At 26.6% G+C, this 20041-nt stretch overlaps 2 protein-coding genes across 2 annotated transcripts in view; both read right to left on the bottom strand.

Annotated features, from left to right (window-relative positions):
* Positions 1 to 6493, bottom strand: part of LOC107444586 (uncharacterized) — a 34109-nt gene extending 27616 nt beyond the window's left edge. The window contains exon 1 of the mRNA XM_016058770.4: positions 6305 to 6493. The gene's annotated coding sequence lies outside the window, so the exon portion shown is untranslated. The remainder of the gene's footprint in view (positions 1 to 6304) is intronic.
* A 5294-nt stretch (positions 6494 to 11787) lies between these two features.
* Positions 11788 to 20041, bottom strand: part of LOC139425496 (glutamate receptor ionotropic, kainate glr-3-like) — a 38383-nt gene continuing 30129 nt past the window's right edge. Inside the window, exon 8 of the mRNA XM_071180505.2 lies at positions 11788 to 12129. Coding sequence (XP_071036606.2) covers positions 11856 to 12129 — 274 coding nt within the window. The 3' untranslated portion in view covers positions 11788 to 11855. The remainder of the gene's footprint in view (positions 12130 to 20041) is intronic.

The raw sequence follows: 20041 nt of genomic DNA, 5'->3' as shown, positions 1-20041 counted from the left end.
GTATTATACGTATGACACTAAAATATAATTTTACTAATATTGAATTTACTGAAATTACGTTTACTATATAATATACATTTAATAAACATATACATTTAATATACGTATGTGCATTATACGTATAATAATTTTACGAATATACATTTACTGATAATTTATTTGGAAAGAAAGCATTAGTCGGTAGATATAAATGCTTAAAATAGAAATTGACTGGATACACAGTTCGAAATATCGAAAACATTTTATTAAAACTATTTCATTTTTACTTTGAAAAAATAATTTCAAATGACTGTAAAACATAAGGATATTAGAAAAATAGATCTAAAATGGCTATTGTATTGTCTTTAGGCAAATGTCTTTTATGTTAAAAAACATTTATTGCAAAGTTGTAGCTAAAAGAATACTAATCACGACCGGAAATAAAACTACACACAATGCTTTTATAAATACAAACCATACTGACTTTTTATACTTGATAATGGTGAACTAATTTTTAACTCCAAAAATTATTTAGGAGAAAAAGATCGACATGTTTCGAGCTTTTGCAAACATTTTTCCCATAGTGCTATAAAACATGAGTGTTTTGCTTTCAATCCCCTGAAAGACGCCTACTTTTTCCACCATGATAATTTTTGAGTTTTTGAAGGTAATGAAGTTTTTTCCTTATCAAGTATATCTTTTCATTTCAGTTTTTAACAATTATTCATTTCAAACTAAGTTTTATTTTAATTTTGAGCCTCTTTTCTATTTAAACTTCCATAAAACCAAATAAGCTTAACTTTGAATTCAATAAAGCCTTTCAATTATCTAGACAAACAACTAAATAAACTTATCCCTTGGATTATAAAAATCTTAGCAGTATGCTTATTTATAAAAGTTTTGTAATGCATTTCAAGTCACATTGAAGCATCCAAATTGTTTTTACTTTAATTCTAGAACATGTAAAAAGACCTTGTATTTTTTTTCTTCTTCAAAGGTCGACAAAATTATACTTCTCGATCAAATATGCACTTGGGAGTACTCTGCTATGGTTATAGACTTAATTACTTGGCAGATGATGATTTAATCATTTTCTCGTTTCTATTAAATTTTAATTGAATTTATAAAATTCGCTGAAACGGTCTGATTATTTTTTTTTTATCTTAATTCTTTAAAATACTCGACTATTTCTTAAAAAATTTCGATTGTCAAAAAAACCAATAAAAATTTTTTAGCACTTTAAGTAAATTGCAATATGATTTAAACCTTTAAATTCTGCATTTTTCTGGTTACTTGCAATTTACATTTGTATTTTGTAGCTGTTTTTCGCGTACAATAATGCACTTGTGTGTTCTTTAATCGTATAGTATTAAATATTTTTTAAGTATCTTATTGTCAGATATTATATCAATAAGATTACACTTATCACTTATTATAATCACTTATTATCACTTATTATAATCAATTATTAAAGATGGTTTTTAGAATCTGCTTCGTTAAGGAAAATAAAAAAAGCAACAGTTTAAGTGCCTTTCACTTGAAGCAAAGCTATAATTTTAAACTGTATATGCCATCTGGATGTAATGAATTATCTGGGATATAAATTTTTAAATCCTAAATATTGCAGCACTGAAGTAAAGTTTCTAAAATTTAGCTTTTTCTTCATTTGAAGTTTTCCACGATTTTCAGAATAAATATAGAGGACGATATAGAGGTCAAAATAAATATAGAGGTTAAAGATAAGCTAAACAGTCATGAGTAACTGTTGCAAGCAAACATCATGAAAGTACAGAGCCTTTGAAAAACAGTCTTAAACTAAAGTATCTCAATTTAAACTGATTTAATCTATTACACTATTTAAAATTAAAAATGTTACACAGATATATGTTTTAAAAAAATTATTACAAACTTCTTTTAAAAAGTTGTACTATTTTGAGTTAATAAAGTAATTCCTTTCGTTTAATAAAAGAGAGCAGAATAAACGCTTTGTTTCGTGAAGTAGATTGCGTCATTCAAAAAATCACTTATCCTTTTTATCTTATTTAAGTAACACAATTGAGAAAGTGCAAAGATCAATTGAAGCAAGAGCTTTAACATCTTTCTCTTTTTCTCCTTCTCCCATTCTATCTTTAGAAGATATTGTTTTCTCTTTTTTTTTCTATTAAATCATTTAATTGACTATAAGGTTGAGATAAGTTTATTTTCAAATTATATATTTATTTTTATATATTTATTTTCAAATTATACAAAAATTACAGCGGCAAATATAAATTTTTTGAATAGTGATAAATGATAATAATGTGAAAAAAAGTCATTTTAATCATTTTAATAGATAATACAGATACGATGCGTTTAGCACTAAAATAAATTAGTTCAAAAATTTCTTTGTTTCATATTATTTTTCAACAAACTCTTAGAAAGTAAATTATTTTAATAGATAGTGCCAGTTTAATTTGTCCAGGAATGGTGAGCTAATTTAAAAATCCATGTTTCAAATGAAATTCCATGTTTTTCAAATGAAAAAAGTGAATTGATTATAATCTTGAGATTAAATTATAGATAAATATTATCGAAACATTTTTAAAAGAAAATATTTAGCAAACAATTTGTCTCTTTTTTTATTCTCCGAAAACAAAAGAAGATAAATTATTTTAATAGATGGTGCAAGTTTGATGCGTTTAGCGAGCTAAGTTAACTCAAAAATTTTTCTCTGAATCCCATTTATTCTAAATTAAGAAAGTGATTTTAATCTTGTGAGGTAATAATAAATAAATATTATTTCAAAATTTTTCTCTGAATTCTATTTTTTCCAAATGAAAAAAGTGATTTTAATTTTGAGAGGAAATAATAAATAAATATTATTTCAAAATTTTTCTCTGAATCCAATTTTTTCCAAATGAAAAAAGTGATTTTATTCTTGAGAGGTAATAATAAATAAACATTATTTCAAAAATTTTCTCTGAATCCAATTTTTTCCAAATGTAAAAAGTGATTTTAATCTTGAGAGGTAATAATAAATAAATATTATTTCAAAATTTTTCTTTGAATCCAATTTTTTCCAAATGAAAAAAGTGATTTTAATCTTGAGAGATCATAATAAATAAATATTATTTCAAAATTTTTCTCTGAATCCAATTTTTTCCAAATGAAAAAAAGTTATTTTAATCTTGAGAGGTAATATTAAATAAATATTATTTCAAAATTTTTAAAAAATAAACAAAGCGAAAAATGTATTTTTATTCATTGACTCTAGTAAAACTCTAGACTCTAGGTTGACTCTAGAAAGTAAATTATTTTAGGGTATTAGATGTTTTAATGTTTTAGATGCAGCTAAACTAAACCAAATCCGGAAATTTCTTTAATTACCATTTCTTGCAATCAAGAAAGTTAATTAATTATAATCCAATCTTGAGATTAAATTATTGATAAATATTATTGAAATTATTCAAAAATGAACATCTCAAAATTTTTTATTTTTTTATGTCCATTTCAAATGTCATTTTCATTAACTCCTTGAAAACTAAAGTCTTGAAAGCAAATTACTTTAACAAAGCATTACTGAAGTGTTTAACTGGACTAAACTGATTCAAAAAGAAGTTTTTAATTCCAATTTCAAATTTAGAAGGAGTTAATTAATTGTAATCTGGGAACCTAAATAATCTTTTTAATATTTTTAAAACTATGAAACTATTATAAAAAAACAAAAATAACTAAAAAAAAACTGCATTTTCCATTGCATTTGCGAAAAATTAGAAGAGGAAGTATTTAAATAGGTAGTAAACGTACATATATATAGATAAGTACGTTCGATATATTTAATCAGAAAAGGCCGATTCCAGAAAATTTTTCAATTATTAGAGGGTGAGAGATTCCTGAACCTTCACTTAACTAGCATTAAAATTTCCGTATCCTTGGTGAAAATGGGAGATAAATAGGATTATAGCTCTACGTAATCGATAATCATCTGCTGGCATGAGTTTTGAAGATTTGAACTTGGAAATCAAATCCTTAAGTAAGGTGCGTTCGAATTTGTTTGCATATTATTTATTTCTGTATTTTCGTGAACACCACATAAAATTTTTTTTATTTTTTTGAAGATTTTTAATTGGATTTGCCGAAAATTAAAAATCATTTATCTACAAGTCATCACAAGGTTATAGGTTGCCAGAATAGAAATTTTTATCCAAATTGACGTTTTGCTTTTCTACAAGTTAAATTATGTATAAGTTAAATTATGCCAGGATAAAAACTAGACAAAATAAGGAATGAATAAAATTACAAGAATAATTAAAATTATCTTTATCTCCATGAAAGTAATATACTATAATATTCTGTTATTTGTAAAATCATATTTTACTTTACTATTAAAAGAAACAATGCTTCTTAACTGAGGGATTTGTCGCAAAAAATCCTTATATGCTTATATGACTAAAATAAAAACGATCATTGGAATAAACCCCAGGTAAGATAAAAAGAAAAAGATAGGTGCCCAGGTAAGATAAAAAAATAAACAATTTTAAATTTTAGGACGTTTACACTATGATGTTAATTTAAATTTTCTCAAAACACCCTTATATAAACTTATAATTAAAATAAAATATTGCAGTAAATTTAACAAACACTTGAAAATCAGGTTCATTTTCTGTGGTGAAATAAAAAGAAGAAGAAAAAAAAGAGTTTTTTTTTTAATTTAAAGGCGTTTACACTAAGATATTCAATTAATTCTTATAAAACTTATATGAACTTTTGAAAATCATAAAAAATCAATAAATTAAACAAACATTAAAAGCCCATAAACGTATGCGTAGCATAAAAGAAGAAAATAAATAAAAATAAGAATTTTTAATTTCAAAATGATAAATAAGGCTCTGAAAACTTTAATATTAACTATAAATTAATAGTATCTATACGTCTATAATAAAAAATTATAACAATATAATAACAACTTAATTTTAATATGACTAATAAAAATTTCAATAAAAAATAGTTTTCTTTGAATTAACAGAAAACTAAGGTATATTTTTGAGGAATAATTTTATTGTTCGATGATATAATATTTTAAAAATGAGAGAATACTATTTCATTCATTATCTTATAAACGCTATAATAAATAATTTTTTTCTCAATATTTAAGAAGAGTAACTTCGTGAAATAATGAGACCAAGGGCATAAATACTCACATTTATTTATCAAATGCTAATATAATATAATATAATATAATATAATATAATATAATATAATATAATATAATATAATATAATATAATATAATATAATATAATATAATACAATATAGTTTAATATAATATAATATAATATAATATAATATAATATAATATAATATAATATAATATAATATAATATAAACTAATATAATATAATATAATATAATATAATTTAATATAATATAATGTATATAATATATTATAATATAATGTATAGTTCAAAATTTTTATTATAGTATGAGCGTTTCGATTTCTTAAATTGCTCTCCTGTAATTTTATTTAAAACTAATTTTGAAATATAATTCAATCAAAGTAATTCTGTTCAAATCATTAAAAATTCCCTTTTTAACTGTAATTTTTTGGGACACAAAAGGTTTGCTACTAATTGATTTCTATTGTCAATTTCTAAATATTATATCTTTGTTATAGTTAATGTAAAACTCAACATATAGTATGACCAAAATAAAATTTATATAATGTATCAAAAGATATCAAATATACGAATCTAGATTTTCATTTTTCTTTTCTTCTTTGAAAAAAAAAACTTTAACATTAAAATATTCAAAATTCTGATTTTAAAAAAAATTTAATTGTGAGGTTATAAATTTTTCTAAAACACAAATAGCAATTCATTGTTTATTTTGTCAATTAGTATTTAGCATTTTACTTTATTGTCTAAAAGAATGACATTCTCTATTGTCAATCAGAACATTTCAAATCACTCTTTCTATTGTGATTCTCCTTATAAAGTCATCATCTTGAAATTCAAAAATTGGTTGTTGTCATCAATTATAACTACAAATAAATAATATTTTATGAATAAAAAAAAACTTCATCATTTAAATGTCACAATTATTGATTCTCAACCATACTCCCCCGCATGGATGGGTAGCTATGGTAACACACTCATCCCTAAAGAGCAAGCAAAAGCGTACAAACTTTCTTCCAACACTTTTCTCTATACTCATTGTTCCCAAAAGAAAATAAATTATTAACAATACAAACCTCTGGTCCATCGAAATAAAAGAAGAAAACGAAAGTAAGCTAAGTGTGGGGGAAAATAAAATATTAACAATGGGAATTGTCCATGTTTATGCTTACCAGGGTTGATTTACGATCACGCCTATAAGCGCGGCATTTAGGTCTTGGGTAGAAATGGATGCGGCCTATGTTTTAGAGTAGAGGCACGAGATGCAGTGGAGATGGGATGATGCTATTTCCCCTATTCCAAAGCTTCTCTCACTTGGTTGTGTTACTACCGGCTTCGATTCATGAGGATCAGCGCCATCTGTCGGGAGGGTGGGATGGTTGTGATTACGATTTTTTGCCCTCCACTCTTAATAGTAGAAACAGCATCTTCGATGGGCAGATGAATGAATTTTATTCGATAACCGATGAGTTTAAATTTATGACGTCCAATAAAATGACTTGAATACCTGACGGGGTGTGATTGGGATGAGAATCGAATTCTAGAATGTTATCTATTATGAATGGGAATGACAAAAGGGGAGAGAATGAATTAATGGATTTTAAGTTTCAACTAATAATTTGAAAACGATTTTTAATTCATTAAAAAAATAAACAAATTAATTGAATTCTATTTTTAAACGGAAATTTAAATATTGATCTGCAAATAAAAATGTATGCATTGTTCTAGCAAGAATGATTTCATTACATTATATATAATCTTACTCTTTTGTCTCTTATTATTAGTACGTTTTATGCATAGTGATTTATTCCACCAGGAAAAAAAAATAAAAAACTTCTCACAGTTTTCTCTAGCTTAAAATTCTAGAATGTTATCTATTATGAATAGGAATGGCATCAGGGTACAGAATGAATAAATAGGAATGAATTGATTCATTACATAATATATTATTTTACTCGATTAATTCTTTTTATTACAACGTTTTATCCACAGTATTTTATTTCTTATGAAAAAAGGGGAAGAATTAAGAAACTGTTATATTTAAAACAAATATTACTCTGCTGTGACACAATAAAGTGAGCTTGTTGGGAAAAATGTTTTCTTATAATCTTTACAAATTGCCTTATCTTATTGACTCATATTAAAAACACGCTTTTTTTTTAGAAATTATTTTATATCTTTGAAAAATAATTAAAAAAAATAGCAAAACTTTAATTTAAGTCAAAATTCTTAAATGTTATCTTTCATGAATAGAAATGACACCCTGAGAGAAAAAAAATATGATCAAAACTACCAAAATATGATAAAATTTACAGTGTTTCTGGCTCTATGGAAACACTAAAAATCACGATATTTTTACCAAAGCGCTTTGGTAATGATTTTGACAAAATTTATAATAAAATATTGCTTAATAATCCGTGTTAAAATTTGTTAATTTTACCTTGATACCTCAGAGCATGGTATAAAAATCATTTATCCGGTAAAATTTATTTTCAGTTTTGTGTTCTTTCCTATCCCCTATTAATAGGAATTACGATTTTGAATACCAGAATTTCCCGTTAACAGTTACCACGTGAACGGAAACCGTTACCATATGAAAATTTTAAATAGTACCATATATTTCGGTTTTAATACCAGAATTATTTTTTTACCAGAAATATCTTTCGCATAAAGTACGGTAATTTGACCAGAATTTTTTTTCTGTGTACAATAAGTGGAAGTTCAATAAATGTATTCTAAGTTTCATTTAATTATTTGAAATTGGATTTTATGATATTGTTCAATCAAAAAAATATTGATTAAAAATATTGATCATTCAAATTTTAAATATTACTCTGTAATGAAACATTAAATTGTTGTTGTGGAGAGTATTGTAAAATTTTCCATTTTTCTAGCTTTATGGAAGCACCACAAAGCTCAGTAGTTTTTACCTATACGCTTTGTTAATGATTTTGCTAAAATTATCAGTAAAATGTAATTTTATAATATATGAAAACATTTGGTAAATGCGGTAAAATATTGTCACTTTTTTATAATACCATACCCTGTGACATAAAAACCATTTATTTACTTAAATTTAATTTTCAATTTTGTATTTTTCACTAAATACGTGGTAATAAGAACTATAATTTTGAAAACCAGAATTTAAAGTAAAGCATTATCATATGAAGGAAACAATTTCCAAATGAATGGTTTAAATACCGTATATTTTGGCTTTATTAACCAGAATAATTGGTATTTTGATATTAGAAATGTAACTGGGAAAATTTTGCCAGATTTTTTTTCTCTGTGTATAAATAATAAAATATTACATCTCCTGCTTCAATAACTATTCAGATAATTTTATTACTACTTATAATTTTTAATGCTTCAGAATCAAACAATAGGTATTTTCTGGAAATACCACAGGCGACGTTTTAACGGTAGTACGCAAAGCACTGGTTTGAATATAAAAAAGTTATCAGCCTAACTGGATTTGAAAAGTCTAAGTATAAAATTGTAGAAAATTTCTACGTTTTTAAACTAACATAACATTTCTAGCATCAATAAGTAGCTTTTTGTATTTAAAAACTAAATGGTTCTGAATATCCTACAACTAATAAATAAATAGCCCACTCCCTTTATGGAGGGCAATAAATCTACATACTTAATGAGGCATAAATATCTTAATCCTACGTACTATTATGACTGTACATGAAAGCCCATTCCATGTGGATCATTAGTAGGAAATCTCACTATCATCATCATAATTTAAATGACAAATAGGATTGGTTATTTCTGAAAGTCGAAGTTCAAAGAAAACTATTTACATCCAAGATTTATATTCTTCATAGTTGAGTTGAAGTATTTTTCAACGTAGTTTTCTTGTATTTATACTGCATTGATAAGATTTTGTCAATTATTTTTGAAATAGGATTTAAATTTACACAGACTACTGACATAAAACTACGAGTCTCTAAGAAATTGAATTGATTTGGAAGTACTTGTTTTATTATTAATATTAGTAAAATTTTATTAGCTTGCTTTTATGTCTATGTGTTTGATTCCTGCAATCAAAATTTCGGTTATTTTGCAACTTGCTAGAGAGCTCAAATTTCTACTAGAACTCAGCGTTAGATGACAATGCAAGTTTAAATACTTTTCTTACCATCACAAGCAAGTTCGCCAGTTGAAACTTTGACCACTTTTTGATTAGAGAGAATCTCTAAATTTCCTCATCCCCCCACCAGAGCAAAGCATAAATTATCTCTAATCAATTTTTCTTCCACTTTTCTATACACATTTATTAGTCAAGTAATTAAATTTAATTATAAGTTAATTGATTAAGTTATTTCATTCATTAATAAAGTTAATTAAATAAAATACCAGGCAAAAAACTGCAAAGAAGAAAAGCAAATGAAAAAATTTTAGGCGCAGCCTTTTTTTAATTGAAGAGAAGTTAAGTTTGATCGAAAACTAGTTATATATATATATATATATATATATATACATATATATATATATATATATATATATATATATATATATATATATATATATATATATATATATATATATATATATATATATATATATATATATATATATATATATATATATATATATATATATATATATATACATATATATGTACATATATATATATATATATATATAATATATATATATATATATATTACTAATATATATATATATATATATATATATATATATATATATATATATATATATATATATATATATATATATATATATATATATGTCTGATTGTTTCGCATTTTCAGACTTTTAAACCATTTCATCCAGAGCAATAAAATTTGGAATATTCACAGTGCTAAGCACAGAGAAAATCCACTGTTGAGATTAGAATATACCACTAAGAACCTTTCGAGCGTGAAGAGTGAAAAACGAAACATTTTCTGAGTGGTAAAGTGTTTGCCATCGTTTTAAATTAATTTATAGATTATTCTATATTTTCAAATATTTTATAGATAACACCTGTAAAATTTGCTAATCTATAGCTCTATTTGAAAGGGGGGAAAAGAGTTTATTGTACGAATTTAAATATCTAATTAGTTTTTATTTCCTATGTCAGATAAATTCAATGAAAACTCTAACGTAGAAGTATGGGAGGACTATGTCTCCAAATTAGTATTCTTAAAGTTATCTGAATCCACGTGTTTATTTCGCTTATAGTAGTTCATTTAAAACGTGTTTTTTATGAAAGCAAATAATTAAAAATCAACAGTTACTAAATATTTAAATTTTTTCTATTAAATTCAATAAACAAATTTTTAAAATCAACTGTACTGCTGCAAGTCAAAAGGAATGAAAAAGAAATGACTGCAAAACCTTCCTATCAACTTTTGAAAACTATATCTTCCATCATGTCACGTGATTCCTTACTCCGTCCGTCTTTCGAACCGTAATGGCTCATAACATTATGCCCAAATTACTACCATCCGCGCCAAAGGAGAGCCAAACGAGGCGCTGTAATATCGCCATAAATTCCAACTGTGTACGATCTCTCACAGAGAAGACACAGCATGTCGTACAGAAATGAGAATTTTTATTAAATATATAATCTCTTGTTCCACCGTCACCGAGAGATAATGACTAAAGATACACTTTATAGTCGGGGTTGTTGCTGAATTTAAAAATCAGATATGAATGTCGTGAAAAGAGTTGTCGTTCGAATTAATGATTTCCTTGCAATGTGTTTGAAATAGAAAAGCTTTTTTGAAATGGTAAAAAAAGTTAAAATAAACATGGAAGGTATGGAAGTTGAGTTATTAAAAAAAAAGATAAAAGGTTTCTGATTCAATGAAATAACAATGTTTCCAGAACACATCGATAAAAAGTCGTAAATAGCCCATTATGTTTTATGCAAAACAGTAAATAAAATAAATTCCCCTAATTGCCTTTTAATATTTGTTCTAACCATAAATCTTTGAATTGCATAAGCATTTCAACTGTTTCTATTGAAATTTATGTATGAAATTCTCTTGATCTCTAACATTTTTCCGTAATTTTGAAAATTCAAATTAAAATAAAATATGTTCGTTGACAGACCTGTCTCTAAAAAGTTTTAAAGCATTTTTTGTTTATTAACAAGCTGATTAACCGATTACTTACTACTCCTATTCACTGATCATATATATATATATATATATATATATATATATATATATATATATATATATATATATATATATATATATATATATATATATATATATATATATATATATATATATATATATATATATATATATATATATATATATATATATATATATATATATATATATATATACATCGTATATATATACATCGATATATACAATATATATATATACATCGTATTTAGATATAATTCAAAACTATCATAACGCATTAAACTTGATGACATCACTTTTTAGAATATAAGCAAAAAAGTTTTATTTCAAAAATGCAAGAAACAATCATTCAAAAATCAAGCGTAATACATTATTGCGCATGCATGAAATCTGAATAATAAGTAGCATTCAATATTTTACAGCATTTATTAAATTCTTTTTGCTGATTTTGTACATTACTCAAATTTGAAAGTTTTGAGTTCCGAGATTGCATAATAATATTCATAACTGATGATATAACTCTCACAAAACACTTTAACAAAGTAAACAAGACAAATCAGGCAATACATTTATTTTAATGAGCTACAATTGAAACTAAATGCAATTAAGTAAAAAGTCTTTTCGCGCTAATTCTTTTAATATTTCGCTTCTTTAATGAAAGAGCTGAAGTTGTTTTTTCTCTTTTCGATAAAATCTCTCCAATGAAAACCAAAATTGAAGCAACTAGACCAATACACAAAATAACGAATGTTCCCAAAACATGTTTCATTCCAAGACTTTCTACTTCGACAGCATCATTCGACAGGCATTCTTCGAAGGATAAAAATTCTAACTTCATCCTTTGATCCAACCAACCTGACTCAGCAGTGTATCTCAATCTAAAAAATTAAACACACACTATGAAAACAAGAATTCAAGACTATATTGAACATGTGTGCTAGACCCTAATTCTAAACTGTAATTTTAACAATGAGCCCACTAAATCTTACCACAGTAGTTGATTTTAATTTGATTTAGCTCCAATTTTAATCTTGCTATCCCGATTTTAAACTAGTTTCTAAATGATTCTGATTATTTGTATTTAAATTATCATTAAATTATTTGATTTTATTAAGTTGCATGAATCTCATAATCTTGCTAAGTTATTTAGCTTTTTACCTAGTTTTATACACATTATAATCAAAACGAGGCTCTGGCGTCAAAAAATTTATGTCAATCAACCCTTTTCTTAAAATTAAAACTTACCCAATATTTTCTTCCGAATGAACTCAATGAATCACTTTTGAAAACAATTTAATGGAAAAAAGGGGGATATTAGGAAACAGTCAAACCAAATTTAATTTTAAAAAACATTTTACAAATTAGGAAACTACAAAACTAAAGTTTTGAAGTGAAACTAATTTTTTCTTTATTTAAAATATTTATTATGGTTAGTAAAACGCAGCTTGCCAAACAAGACAGACACCAGTTTGTTTGTTTTCATCGACAAAAAAAATCAACAGCCTTAAAAAAAAAGATTTATTTGAACAATAACTACTTCGCTTACTAATATGTCCTTCAAACGAATTTAAAGATGATTTCATTAATTAGTGCAGTTAAGGCATCTTAATTATAAATTATTAATGTTTTAATACTATTTGAGAATTCGAAACTTAAAAGAATGTCTATCGGAAATATTAAATAAGGGATTTAAAAAATATTGAGACATTTATATTTTTCATGCGGATTTTAGTTTTTCGGAATCTTTACAGCCTCATAATCCCGTGAAAAAGTATAAATAATTATTTTTGAAAAAACGACAGTTAATAAAAACAAATTTCTTTCTATTATTTTAATAACATTTGTAACATTCAATAAAAAGTAAGTATCCAAAAACTTATTACAATGCATAATAAATGAACATTCAGATGTTTTCTATTTAGCAGGATAAGTTTTTAAAACATTATTTCAAAAATCTGATGAAATGAGATTTTTTTAAAAATTAAAGGGGTACTGTACTTAAAGGGGTATACCCCGGTAAACTTTTCGTGAGACAAATTTTTAATAGTTACATATTTCGGTTAAGATACTTGTAGATAATGATAAGACATTACGAATTTAGATATTTGAAGTTAAATAAAGATTTTGCACTTTTGCGTCAAATTCCGTATGTTCAGGTACGAACGATTTGAAGTAATTGCGCATGCCCCAGTGAATAAAAAGAAGAGATGTTGCGAAAACTAGTAAGTTAAAAACTCAAGCGTAGTGGAATGTTATCTTAATTTCGACCACAACCTCAAAGCCGACATTTACAATGGACGTGGATATTATGGAAGTTAAACTTCATCCAACTAAATTGTATAATTAAAGTAAAAATATTCAATAATCTTTAATAACAGAAAATATTAAGTTAGACCTTTTGCAATTCAACAACCATAATTTTTAACTAAAACCAATATTTTTTTATTAGATCAACCAATTGTTGAAAAATAATATGATTCGTTTTAACATTATGTAACAAGGAATCCCCCATCTTCATTTTGTGTTGGCGTTTTTCTAGATACTATATTTGTAACATGTCCAGGTTGTTGATTCGAACCTGGCCGGAAGTTGCTTATTTCTGCCCGCTTGCTTATTTCTGCCCGCCTGAAACTTCGTCTGCAGCGTCATGGGGAGCTTATTTCTTTTTTTTCTTAAGCCTAATATATTTTTAGTTTCGGTTTCTGTTTTTAATTTAGTTTCGTTTTTTAAATATTATTTAATTTATTAGTTTTTTGAGGGTGGCAACACTTATTATTTTAATATTAGTTTTTAAGGATGGCAACATTTAGAAACTTTGTTATTTGGGGGAGAAATTGTGTATTATGAAGTTATGACGTCATCTTTTATTACATAACACATAAATGATATCATGCTTTCGATCTAGTGGCGCCATCTGTGTAGGAATAAAATGACTTTAAATCTATTTTAATATTTAAATCTGTTTTAATATTATTTATTAAATATAATTAAGGCTGAGGATCGAACTCGCGCCATTAAAAAGCCTTCGTGGGTCAGTAGTTGGATATCATAACCACTGACCCACGAATGCTTGGTTAGATATGTGTTAATAAGTTAAACTTTTGTATTCTGAACCCGTGTATAAATGAAAAGGATTTGATATCGATATCATCCTGCAGTCTCATCGATATATTTTTCACTTAACCTTTGACAGTTATTAAATAATTATTTCTGCCCCTCTTAATGTTATGATAGCTTTCTCTGGGGTGGCAACGGTACTGACCATACACATGTTAAGATTTGACGTGTTTTTGTGTGATAACACAACTACTGGTTACAGAGCGAGTCATTCTGATAACATATAACAAGCTAGATCTTGGGCTATGACGCATGTGTTGAATTCAGTTCCTTTCACTTGCGCTGGTAAATAGTTAAGCATGTGACAGTTTAACATTTTTCTGATTGGTTGTTAGAGTTATACTTTCATGATTTGGCAACTAGAAGGATAGAGTGACTTAATTTCCCCTACCCCCTCTTATATTAGTATTTCACTTGTTCTTCTGTTGTGTCTCGATTAAGTTTTTGAAAAGTTTTTCAATTAACTATTTCGTTATGGACGGTTATTTAAAGAGAAAACATGCTGAAACTGAAGTAAGTACTATTGATTTCTTAGTAATTTACTATGCTTTTAAATTTATTGTTAATAGAATTGTTTTATTTTAACTTCTAGCACTAATTCGTTTTTAGGCAGAGCATGTGACAAAACTTAGTTAACTTTAAAAATTTTATAACTACGTTATTTTTATTATATTGATGATAATAGTATATTGATAATGTTAAATAGTATTATTTATAAAACTACTGAGATGCGTTAATCTGAATCTTTAATTAACCAAGATAAAGTAAATTGTTTTGTACATTTTAATTAATTATTTTTATTTTGTTAATAATAAAAATTACTCATCTTCTTAGTTACAAATTAGGAATAGTTATTATTTTTTTCATTGCGTAATCTAAATGAAGTTAATATTTCTTAAATTAACTTTCTATTTGTTAAAATTTATTAAGTATGTTTACTGTGAATAATAAAAGTATTAGAATTAAAGGTATATTAATTTTAAATTAATAAATATTAGTTTATACGATTAGGTATTTTTTATCCCTATCGTTTGGATTTACGGCTATCAATGTTGTCATTTTTGAACCCAGAAGACAATGGAACTCCTAGATCTTGAGACAATACATGTCTTCGAAGTGGACTTTGTGAGTACCCATGTTATATGAGGAGGAAGACTACGAAAACCTCCTACCCTTAGTCCGACGACAAATAGTGGGATTGGTTTCGTTAACCAGTATCCTGTGAATGTACAGAGATCAGAGGAAAACTTAAGGTTTTAATAAAATAAATTTGAATAATTTAAGAAATACTATATGAATTCTAATGGTGTCATCTATACTTAAAATGTTAGAAAGACACTATATTAATAACTCTTAATTTTAGTTATTTTTTAACGTAAATACAGTTGATATAAATGGCTATAATTATTATTTACCTATTTAATATTACCTATTATTAACCTACTCAATAAAAAAATACACCCTTTAATAATTAATACCAAAAAGTTTCATAAAAACTAGAAACTTATTACAAAAATATAAAAATTATTTTTGAAAAACTAGAAATTTTTCACAAAAGTAAAATTATTTTCTGAAATATTAGAAAATCTCCCTCAGTAATAAAAATATTTTCTAAAAACTAGAGCATTTTGTTAAAAAGAATAAATAACGACATATTTATATTATCAATTATATATTAAATTTCCTTAAAATTTCAAATGAATTATTTTAAATCTAAGAAACATGTAATGGGAATTTTTGCCGCTTTAAATTCAATTATATTAAAAACATGTAATGGGAATTTATCGTTTTATTACGTCGTTTTATTCAGTTATTACAATATACGATTCATTTATTACAATATTATTACAATTACGTCGTTTTATTCATTTATTCCATCGTTTTATTCGTTTTATTACAATTTAATATTATAATAATGCAAATAACTTACTTTATTTTCAAATTAGGAATTAATTTGAAACTATCTATAGCCTTTCTATTTGAAAGTATATATTTAAATGATACTGATTACAGAACTTGAACACGATATCTATTTCTCACAAAATTTTACAAAGATAATGTCTGTCCGGGACGTTTCGGGCTTATCCACGTTTTATCAATTAGTCATAATAACATAGTGCTTCATACTTGTTATAGAACGTGGGAATACAACTATTTCTTAGAAAATTGTTAAGAAACATATGATGTATGCTGTAAATTATGCTTTTCTGCGAATAATATGTTATTTTTATAACTGCTGTGAGTTTGTAACTGTTACTCATGACTGTTAGGTAAAGTTTAGTCTATCTAAGACCAGCGTTGTCTACGCTTATTTTGAAAATGGCGCAGAACTTCAATGTGGAGAAAAGTCACAGTTTTCTGAAAATGAAAAGCGTTTGTGGCTTAATTTTTTAATGTTTAAGAACTTACTCCAATGCTGTATTACTTTGAGTCATACTCATAAAAATTTACAAAAACTGAGAATAAGGCAGTAATTTTGATAATTTTCATCTAGGTGGGAAAATGTTGCCAAATTGGCGATTTTTAAAAAAGTTTAATAACTTTTAAAATATAAGTTATTTGTCTGTTCTAAAGCTCAGATAATTCCTCACGGCAAGTTTATATATATAGTTAAATATCATCGCTTCAAGTGCAAAGTACTTAAACTATGGCTTATTTTTTGACAGAGCATCGAAAAACAGCGTTAAACGGAAAACAACATTCAGGAGCTATGAACAGCGTGCTTGTAGCTTTGTAGAACCAAGGCAACAAAATGTTAAGAGAGGTAAAATCTGATAAATAAAAGAAAATAACTGAGCATGCGCAGTATTTTCAACTCTTACGTGCGAGAACGTACTGAATCTAAAGTAAGTCCTCATAATTTTTTATCTCCCATAATTTTTTATGTGTATTTCAGTGTTGAGTTAACATATAATTCAGATTTATTTTTTGTAGAAGAAATTTTATGAGTTATAGGGTACTTTCATTAGTTATAAGTATGATTTAATTATTATATGATATTATTATAATTTAAAAAGGACCAGACGGCACTTACCAGGCTTATCAGCGGCCACCTTAAGTCCCATTTTTTCGAGGAAAGTGTTAAAATCTTCCCAAACTGCCCCAGGTGCCACAACATGCAGGCTTCTCCCCAACATATCCTGGACTGTCTTGGTCTGAACAAAAGGAACATATTAAATAACCCACTTTTGGTGGCCGACTTCCTACGGGTCATGAATTTCATGGACATTGTTTAGCCCTGCTAATTTTGGGGATAAAGAAGAAGACAATTTAAAAAGATAGCTAATCTTGAGAAGCTTGCATGGTAATGTTTCAAAGATTGTTAAAATTTATTTAATGGCTTTAAATCTACAAAAAATCTATTTATTTAAAATGCATTTCCAAAATCATAGACAACTTATTTTGATAAAACATATTATGGTTATAAAAGAATATTTCATAAAACTATTTAATTTATATGGTATGCTATCTTTTAAAACCTTTATTCCATAGCATAAATAGAGATTTTATTTTATTTCATAATATGACAGCATTACTATGAAAATTATTCGAAAATACTTCGAAATCTGAAGCTGCAAATATAAGATTGCTGCTGCGTACATGAATGAGTAAGTAGATGATGAAAAGGTTTTTGAAAGGTCAAAGAATTATTTAAGCCACTTATTCATCCATTTAGTTCATCTCAATATTTCATGCAAGCACAAGGGGAAAAAAATCCAATTTTATTTTATATTGCATAAGAAATAAGATGGGAGAATTAAACATTTATTCTGGTATTCTACATAGTTGGTAAAAAAATTCCATCGCGAAAATGCACTTAAAATAAAAACACATGGCATGCATTGAAAATGCTACATATTTTTTAAATAAACTTTAATATCTTTACTAAGTTATTCATGCATTGTGAATGACTCTTTAGGTTCTTTAGCATAGATTTAAAGTATTTATTATGCAGATACTTATAAAACCATGGTTTACATTATGCCCTCTCGGTCCTTATTTATTTTGTGCTTTTTCCAGAACTTTTTTTTCCAATAAGATGCACAATCAGTCTTCCCGACTAGTGCGTTCTCCAGAGGTGGTATCCACTCTTTCAGGACGACAACAATGGATGAGATACCGTTGGTCATGTTAATTTGGACGTCTAGTTTCTTCCACACTAGATGGCAGCTCCGAGACTATATTTGGATGCTAAAGTGCACTAGGAATTTAATTTTACCGGAAATGCCAAGAGTCAATAAGGCACCCCAGGGATCTTTCACATGCCGCATAATCATACGACATGGCCGCTGAGGATTTTTTGCATCCCGATAATCCGGTGTCTGGGTCGGGGATCGAACCCGCAAACTTGGGCTCAGAAGGCCGACGACAAACCAACTGCGCCACCCAGCCACTTTTTCCAGAACTAAATACAGAAAAAATGCTTGATTTGTTCTACTAGACAGACAAACGCTTTGTTCTACAACTGTTCATGAGGATATCAGATTAATCAGAAAATGGATCTTTGACAATGCGATAGGCGAAATCAAGGCAAGAGCACACTTACTTGCTACCTTGGTGCCTCTCTTAGTCCATGTATATGTTGTTGCGCATTCATAACATGCAACTTCCTAACGTTTTGCACTCTACTCCAAGTGTCTACTACTTCCACTAAGCAGGCTAATGATGCCAATCCATTTGTTAATAATATTTCTTAATGTAAATAATAATAATTTCTATAACCCAACAGATGACGCTCTGCACAGTAATTGAAATCATTTAATTGTAATCAGTTTTCTCCATGCCACTGTAACATTACCATCATCCGTGTTTGTTATTAAATATAATATGTTAAAAGGCGTTTGTTATGATTTAACCCTGAGATCATCTCACCGTACTTAACACCATTAATGTTTCGGGATTTCTTTGAGGTGTACAATGCCATAGATCTATTCTATTTCCGCTGTTATATAACTAAATTTGCTTCATAAAAACAATACGACATATATAAAGTGCTGCAATAATTTTTTGTCTAATTTCGTTAATAAGGACATGCAACTAAAAATAAACATTGATTTTGGTGATCTATACAGGTAATTATGTCCAATTTTACAGGAATAAGATTAACTGCTTAATTTTTTGCCAATCTGAATTGGATAAAATATATTTTTTTATGTGCCGGTGAGATTGACATCCATCGAAAACCATCTTACTTCTTGATGGTACCATTACGAATGATCTTCATCCAATGTTATGAATTGGAACTATTTTATCTTGACCCAACATGAGCAAAATCAACATGGTTTGATGGTTTTGTTTAACGATATAACTAGAACAATATATCATGAACCAACATATTTTGTCGGTTTCCGACATAATATGTCATCAAAGACCATCTTACTTCTTGACGGTATCATCAAGACTGACCTTCATCCTATGTAAGAAATTGGAACAACTTCAGGTCAACATACAAAAAGTTTAGGATATTCAAAGAGAATTCCGTGTGTACCTGAAAGTGTCAATTTAGATTTTTAAAAAATAGAGTTAATAGTTAGTTAGACAGATTTAAGTTTTTGAAGCAAGAGACAAAAAAATTTAGACTACTTCTAAAATTTGATTAAAAAGTTCTGTGATTATCCATTGTCTTTAAGATAGTCAATAAAAGGATATATGAGTTTGATTATTACCAATAAA

The sequence above is a fragment of the Parasteatoda tepidariorum genome, chromosome 1, assembly GCF_982258835.1.
Source record: "Parasteatoda tepidariorum strain Cologne lab strain chromosome 1, Ptep-v5.0, whole genome shotgun sequence".
Taxonomy (NCBI): domain Eukaryota; kingdom Metazoa; phylum Arthropoda; class Arachnida; order Araneae; family Theridiidae; genus Parasteatoda; species Parasteatoda tepidariorum.
Note: the sequence above shows the minus strand (reverse complement) of the source record. Positions and strands in the feature narration are given on the sequence as shown.